This window comes from Aspergillus ruber, assembly GCF_000600275.1.
Source record: "Aspergillus ruber CBS 135680 unplaced genomic scaffold scaffold00001, whole genome shotgun sequence".
Lineage (NCBI taxonomy): Eukaryota > Fungi > Ascomycota > Eurotiomycetes > Eurotiales > Aspergillaceae > Aspergillus > Aspergillus ruber.
In genome coordinates, this window is record NW_024467297.1 from 449,525 (window position 1) to 456,977 (window position 7,453).

Consider the following 7,453-nt stretch of genomic DNA (forward strand, 5'->3'; position numbering starts at 1 on the left):
CAGCGGTCGTTATCATTTTGTGACTGGCTTATAATCGTCACGGACGATAATGGCAAAATTGTTCCTTGTTTTGCCATCGTTCAGAATCTCTTTCTTGAATGGCTTCGGTTTGTAGTCCTGGCGATGTTCCCAGAGCTGAAATATCAACTTAGAAGTTTGCTTGCTCTGTGTCATGACAAATCCCATGCTAGACAATATCTCCTGCAATCTGTTCTCAGTGAGATAACGCGAGTTGTTGACGCATGGAAGAGGCAAGACTAAGAATAAGCTAGGTGCACAGGAGACAGGACAATCTGATGGTAGTTTGTTTGTGAGGAAGGTCACGCAACGTTTCAGCATTTCTCCTCTTCCTTCGGCATATGGGATGTAGTTAAGTACCAAGGATAAACTGATGAGGTGAAAACGATCGTCGTCGCTGTGAGGAAGCGGTCTCTCCATAAAGTCTTGCTTCAAGATCCCTGGTTCCTGAGAATTAAGGTCTATCCTTGTGACATCGAGCGATTTCTTCATGGAACACGCATTTTTAGTACTGAGAGCTCCGATCTCGAGCACTCGAAGTCGGAAAGGCGTGTCTTTCAATAACGACAGTTGTGGGCCTATCCAATCAACCAAGACTTTACTCGAATCTCCCCCGCGGGCTGATGATTGCCCCAGCTTGCTGGCGATTTGGTAACTTTCCAAACCACCATTTTCTCGAATTTGCGCGTCAAGTTTGTCGGCTAAAGCATGATCGCCTGACTGTAAAGCTTGAGCCCGGGATTTAAGAAGACGATGATGGGAACGAATGAGATTCCGAGTAGCTTTTGAAGACAAGGATGCGGTTTTGGCTCTGGCTGTTGGCGGACGGGAATGAGAAAGTAGCATGAGTTTTTTGTTTTTGGACTGCTTCTTCGAAGTCATACTGGAAATCGTCGTATTGTCTTTTTTCTTCTTCTTTTCTTTTTCTCTCTTAACTTGGTATTTTGATTCTGCTATATAACATGCCTTCGCAATTGGTGTCGCTTGATTCCCGGGGCTTTAGACGTTGAAGAAAAGAAGAATATGTAGCAACGTTATTTATTACATGGCCCTATCATCCGCGCTCATCGTAAGCGCCGCTGTTAATCCGACGAGCGCCAAGAGGTCCGACTCAAGTCAGGTGACCCACACAGTAGCATACCCGTAGGGTTTTTTTCCATTAAGCGAATGCACTCCAAATATTCGACATTCAACACTGCGACAATCACCACGACAGCGCCGGACGACAGCCATGGCCCCTAAGGCGGAAAACAAGCAAGGTAGGTTTATATCGCGAGTGGTTATTATATTTCCATCCCAGATTGCAGAATTGTCGATTTGTTCGATCATGAGAGTGCGGACGTTTTGCGGTGATAACTCCCCAAAAGACGACAATTTTGTACCGTTCGCACACAGAAACCGATCAATCGCATGTTTTGGAGGAGAACACGCTTGGTTTCATCGCTGATGCATCTTTGCCATCTTTTTTGTCGTCTACCTTATGATTCGAGCAAAACGCAATTTCTTTCTATGGGGGTACCGTTTGAGTTTTGAGGAGAAGCGCTGACCAGTGTTTTTCAATTTTACAGGCAAGACCAACCCCAGCAATAAGGCTGGTGCTGCCGCCAAGGCAGTTCTGAAGGGTGCAGGTGTACGTTGATCTCCCAATCATGCGAAGAATATCTGTTTCGACTTGAAATTGAAGAAATGGGAGTGCTAAATCATGTGGCTGCTATACAGGCGCACAAGGCTCGCAAGGTCCGCACCTCGACCACCTTCCACCGCCCCAAGACCCTTCAGCTTTCCCGGTCGCCCAAGTACCCCCGCAAGTCGGTCCCTCATGGCCCCCGCCTCGACTCACACAAGGTCATCCTCTACCCCCTTAACACCGAGAGCGCCATGAAGAAGATCGAGGAAAACAACACCCTCGTCTTCATCGTCGACGTCAAGGCCAACAAGCGCCAGATCAAGCAGGCCCTCAAGAAGCTCTACGACGTCGAGACCGTCAAGGTTAACTCCCTCGTCAGGTATGAGGACTTCCGCTTTCCCGTTTCTGGCAACGGATATCGATTATTTTGCTCTGGTAACATGTTTCTAACTGGATTTCCTACAGACCTGATGGCTCGAAGAAGGTCTACGCGCGGTTAACCCCTGATGTCGACGCTTTGGACATTGCTGCTACCAAGCTTGCTATTGTCTAGAGTGATGGTTTTGTTTGGGTCTGGGTGATTTCCTTTTCTTTATGCGCGGTGGTTCAATAAAAATTCAGTCAAAATCTAGTTGCCAAGGCTGCAATGACGGCTGAATGACCATTTAAAAGAACAGAATATTTCAATTTCATGTCCTCAGTAACGATTTTACATGGGACCTATGTCTTCTTGTCTTCGATTCGTAGTTCTTGACCGGAATAATGGTCGAAAGAACTTAATTACTCTCTACTCCAATCTTACAGACGGAGTATCTGTAGATGTGATTGCTGATACTTGATACAATAATAGCGTGATATTTCTATAGTTATACAAGTTCCAGTCCCATACTGAATTGGCAAATGCCCATATCCCGATTCTCAACATGACAAGCAATAAAATTCATCAATGCCTCGTACAGCCAGTGGCCTATCAGAATTTACTGTCCGCGAAGAGCCTCCAAATGCTTCAAAACGGACAGGTTTGTGTCCATCCATCTTTCGACGCAGTTCTGTGCGCAGGCCTCTTCTGCCCGGTCCAAACGTCCTGAAGAGACCTTTCCGGTAATGCACTTCTTCCAGCAAACGTCCGCGAGATGGTGAACGGCTAAGGATTGCGATTAGCAAGTCGAACGGATAGACTTAGATTTTTGAAGGAAGAGGTGACAGAATCTGTCAGAAAATAACAATGATAGATGCGGTGAAAAGGGACTAAGTCGCCTGTTGTATGTGGAACAGTGTTTTACTTACTCTGCTGGATATTCGACTTCTGGGCCTCGTTGGTCAAAAATTGGTTCAATTCCTTCTTATCGGCATCACTCAGTTTGGAGAGGTCGAGCTGCGCCGTGGGGTCCATTTTGGAGCGGGTAAACGGATTATAATAGATGTCTCGAATGTCAAGGCGATAAGATTCGGTTCAATTGCCCTACAAGCAAGAAGGCGTGGATTGGTATAGCTGGGGAATAGAAGGTTGCGTACTATGATTCAATCGGTCCGAACCTCTACAAGTTCTACTCTCGAAGAGCTCAAAAGGCGGTGCACCTTGGCAGAAAGACTGGCGGAGTAGTTACTTTCAAGGCCGTTTGCTACCTTTGCGTTATCAACTATCGATATCGAAAACTATAGAATTGAGTGCTCCGAGCTTCCGTGTCCATCTTGTTATCACAGACTTCATATTCCTTGAAATTTCATGGTCTTCCCCGCGCCCTGAATCAACCATGCCACCGGTCCGTACATCGCGCAACCGCAAACCACCACCAGATGGCTTCGACGAAATAGAAGACACACTGCTCGAATTCAGCAACAAGATGAAAGATGCTGAAAATGCATCGCATGACGGGAAGAAGAAACATGAAATGTTATGGCCCATTTTCCAAATAAGCCATCAACGTGAGCTAGCGCCTCTCTCCTCTCCCGACAGCTCTTTTCGCTGACGCCTTTCGTATCATATAGGTTCGAGATATATCTATGACCTTTATTATGAAAAAAAAGCCATATCAAAACAACTATATGAGTGGTTACTGAAGAACAACTACGCCGATGCCAACCTTATCGCAAAGTGGAAGAAACAAGGCTACGAAAAAGTATGTCATCTTTGTATTGATCATTTTGGTCTGTCATGTTACTACAATTCGTACATTCTATCTAATGAGTCCGTGTTTGCAGCTTTGTTGCCTTCGCTGCATCCAAACTAAGGAAACGAACTTCAACGCCACCTGTATTTGTCGAGTACCGAAAGCGCAGCTCAAGGAGGATCAAATGATCCAATGTGTCAGTTGCGGATGTCGAGGCTGTGCAAGTAGCGACTAGGATACTTAGAATGAAGGGAAAGGTAATATATACGTGTGTGTTTCTATGGCTAAAGAAGTGCATCACAATGTTCATACGCGCTTACCTTGCATTTAGAAATAGGTTGTGGGACGATGGTCGGTTTGTTTTATTTAAAACTGGGCGTTTGGGGACAACTGAAAATTTTGGTGATTCTGTTTCCCGGTCCTTTAGTTGACATTATGTCTCTGGGCATGGTATGTTTCCATTTAACATGATACCCTCTTGGAATCAACGATGTATGTGCATTCATGCTTGATGACCTGTAATGAAGTTGCAACACAGAATATATTGAGTTGGTAATTGAAAGGACTAAATTCGCTAATACAAACATGTGACAAAAACAAGACTCGGCCAACCAGGACTATCAAGGCAATGCAAAAAAAAATAAAATATGAAATCAGGACAAAACATTACAAGTTCGTGTACATCTTAACAGATATTGTCATAAGGTCATAGCAAAGTCATCCCAAACACGGTTTTCAAGTCAGAGCCGACTCCAGATCTTACCTAAGCCCAACGAACTCCAGAAACGAACGCAAGTGGGAGGGAAACAAGCGCAGAAAACCAGCCCAAAATCAATTTGAACAAAACACCATATGCCTCAAAAGTCACAAAAAGGATAAAATCTTATGGAATAGCAGTTGATTGAACCAAAGAAACTTGCACGTCATAGTACTTGGTTCAGAGCCCAATTCAGAATGCACCTGAAAAGACGGAAGAGAAAGAGCAACATCGCTCTGCCGGTATCCAACTGGAACAATTTAGCTCAAAACAACGAGGTGTTGCTTCGGGAAGTGAAGTTTGGTCTTGATATGTGTGATTTGATCTTAGATGGCTCCTCTTTACTGGCACCTCCAATTTTTTGGAAACCCTGTAGAAGATCGACACCATCCACTTCTCCCGGGCTCTCATCAAAAAGATGGAATGAAAAGAAATCGTCATGAGTGGCATCAATGAAACGACTAGGGTCTGGCATTTTGGATGGCGAATCAAAGAGCAGGCCTTTAGACTTATGTGATGATAGGGATGTTGCACCCATGCGACTGTTGACGCTCATGGAAGTGATATCGGCAAGGGCATTGCCGCCGGATCCTCCGCCCTCCAAGCGAGCACGCTTCGCAGAGCGCTTCTCCGGCGATCCACGGGCTGGCGTGGAGATATTGTCCACTCCGGAATCGGCAAAAACATCAAAAGTGGAGTGGAAATTTTCGTTCGGTGTGAATGCTTCGTCCTGGATGTTGAATGCTGGGCTCCATGGCAGGTCCTCATCCGTGAGGCCCAATTGTTTGATAGGGGAATTGACCATTTGTTGAATCTTCCTACGGTGGTTTCGAAGGTTGGTGTTTGGAGAGACCGACGGTGGCGGTTTCGCTGGCTTCTTAAACTTAATCACAGGCGTGAGAGGGGGCGGCAGCATGCTCACATAGTCTCCACGAATCGGTGATGAGCCGGCAGCCACTCCGGAATCCTTGGTGCGACCAGAATTGTTTGGACTGATGTCATGAGATGAACTGCGAATTCGCGCGATCTCTTCCTCTGCACGACCGCGCTTGATACGAGGCGGCTCAATGTCCAGGTCGGAGGTCAAGATATGTCCAGTCTTGTTCGGCCGCATTGCTGATGACTCCAAAGACGAGAAATACCCACTGTCGTTCATCGCAGCCGATTTGCGTTTTTTCGAACGCGGACCAGCTGCAGAAGACGCGGCGGTTTGAGACGGAGAAGGAGGGGTACCTTGACGGGAGAACCGAGGCGGAGCAACTGGGGGAGATGAATGGATGGGCTGGGGAGGAGAGGACCGAGGTGGGAGAGCCCGCAGCGCTGCTGTATTGGTGCCTTCGTCACCTGTGTCGTCTTGAAGGGCTGGGTCGGAGGCAGGCAAAGTAGCATCCGAAGACAAGTCGACATTCTTAGAAGATACCTTCTGAGGTGGATGATGGCTAGGGGGTGGCGGAACTACCCATGATGCCATGCTGGAGTTCCGGGGGTGGGACGCCGACTCCCTTTGAGGAGCTGCAGGGAGGGGAAGACTGGACATGGTAGCGCGACGCAAGGGCTTGTCCTTGAGAAATTGCGCCTCCATGCCAGGTTCAATCGCCCAGTAATTTCCTTTTCCCGGGTCATCCTTGGGCCGTTCCTGTTTGATGAACGCCTTGTTCAGACTCAGATTGTGGCGAATACTGTTCTGCCAACCGGGGTCACTGTTCTTGTAGTAGGAAAAGGTATCCGAAATCCATTTGTAAATCTGCGCCAGAGTCAACCGCCGGTTAGTCGCTCGAAGAATCGACATCCCAATTAGCGTCGCATAGCTGTACGGAGGCTTTGTGCCATCATCTTCGATCGGTGGCATATCTTCAGGCTCAGGTAGACGCATTGCTGGGGTATCTTCGGATTTAGGCTTCTTGATCGATCGTTCTTTCAGCGGCGCAGCCTCCAAGAGCGTCCTTCTCAAGGGAACTTTGTTTCCATACGAGGGTTCGGGAAAATCCGCGAAATTATCATTGGGAAGATCATTGGCGATTCGATTCTCGTTTGGCGAGGATTCCCCGGGGTTGATGCTAGAGAATGTGGTGAACAGGGCAGATTGCGGCATTGATGATGTTGTTGGTGCAGAGGACGACGTAGGATGTGGGTTTGCGCCCAAGGGGGTCTTCTTGGTAGGTGAATCTGTGGTGAACATAGGTGGGTTTGGAGCAGTTATCGGGACGAAACCCAATTTGCCCTGGCCTGAATGCGAAGTACCAATCTCGCGTGAAGCTTTTGTTGGAGATGGCCTTTGATACTTTGATGAGGGCGGATCCAGGATGTATTCTCGAGTTGTTGAGTTGTTCTCAATAGGTTGCAAAGGCAGAAGCGAGGGCTCGAGACGAGGCTGTGACTTGGGAGGAGGGTCTTTATGAAGAGTCAACGCTTCCGTAGAAGCCTGTGCAACCGACGCAGGACGCGCCGAGGTCATGATCTTTGTCTCTTCCTTTTGAATCGAGTATCCAACGCGTCAAGAAAGGGCCACCAATTAGACAACAGGCGACAAAGCCTTGCTCTTTGGCCTTGGAGTGCGTGTGCAGTTGAAATCCTGCATCAAAGAGATGAGGATTAAGTGCAGGCCACGAAGGTGTGTAGTAGCCTCGGGTGGTTGTGGATCTGTGCAGAATAAGCAAGATCGAGAATCGATTAGGCGACAAGGCGCTAGTAAAAGTAGATCAATATTGTAGCCCAATGTGTTGGTACAATGGCAGATAAGAGAAAAAAAATTGTTAAGAGACAAAGGACCCGCAATTGGCATTCAATAGAAAGCGTAGGGCGTCTTTCAACTGGATGATGTAGTAGATGTAGGGTATTATTGCGCGCGCACCTCAGCGATCTGGTTTAAAGCAAGCAAGCGATAGATGGATTAGGGATAGATAAAGATTAATAGATATGGGGAAAAGAGTCGAGATATAA

At 47.2% G+C, this 7,453-nt stretch overlaps 5 protein-coding genes across 5 annotated transcripts; 2 read left to right on the forward strand and 3 right to left on the reverse strand.

Annotated features, from left to right (window-relative positions):
• Nucleotides 1-12: 12 nt before the first annotated feature.
• On the reverse strand, nt 13-900 carry EURHEDRAFT_445222 (25S rRNA (adenine2142-N1)-methyltransferase; the record flags this gene model as incomplete). The annotated part of the gene is made up of 1 exon (XM_040783519.1): nt 13-900. One exon carries the CDS (start codon nt 898-900, stop codon nt 13-15), a length of 888 nt encoding a protein of 295 aa, XP_040643209.1.
• A 682-nt stretch (nt 901-1,582) lies between these two features.
• Nucleotides 1,583-2,198, forward strand: EURHEDRAFT_445107 (60S ribosomal protein uL23; the record flags this gene model as incomplete). The annotated part of the gene is made up of 3 exons (XM_040783511.1): nt 1,583-1,648; nt 1,738-2,024; nt 2,111-2,198. Coding segments are annotated over 3 exons (441 nt in total), but the record flags the coding sequence as incomplete, so codon positions are not given.
• Nucleotides 2,199-2,438: 240 nt separating this feature from the next.
• On the reverse strand, nt 2,439-3,171 carry EURHEDRAFT_407490 (Tim10/DDP family zinc finger protein). Its single transcript, XM_040780562.1, has 2 exons — nt 2,933-3,171; nt 2,439-2,789 (listed from the first exon to the last, which is right to left on the reverse strand). Exons 1-2 carry the CDS (start codon nt 3,036-3,038, stop codon nt 2,623-2,625), a joined length of 273 nt encoding a protein of 90 aa, XP_040643211.1. The 5' UTR covers nt 3,039-3,171; the 3' UTR covers nt 2,439-2,622.
• A 73-nt stretch (nt 3,172-3,244) lies between these two features.
• On the forward strand, nt 3,245-4,179 carry EURHEDRAFT_407491 (BUD31 family protein). The gene is made up of 3 exons (XM_040780563.1): nt 3,245-3,571; nt 3,635-3,765; nt 3,848-4,179. Exons 1-3 carry the CDS (start codon nt 3,400-3,402, stop codon nt 3,989-3,991), a joined length of 447 nt encoding a protein of 148 aa, XP_040643212.1. The 5' UTR covers nt 3,245-3,399; the 3' UTR covers nt 3,992-4,179.
• Nucleotides 4,180-4,357: 178 nt separating this feature from the next.
• EURHEDRAFT_407493 (forkhead box protein L2) lies at nt 4,358-7,447 on the reverse strand. Its single transcript, XM_040780564.1, has one exon. The coding sequence runs from the start codon at nt 6,966-6,968 to the stop codon at nt 4,779-4,781; it is 2,190 nt and encodes a 729-aa protein (XP_040643213.1). The 5' UTR covers nt 6,969-7,447; the 3' UTR covers nt 4,358-4,778.
• Between the last annotated feature and the right edge of the window lie 6 nt (nt 7,448-7,453).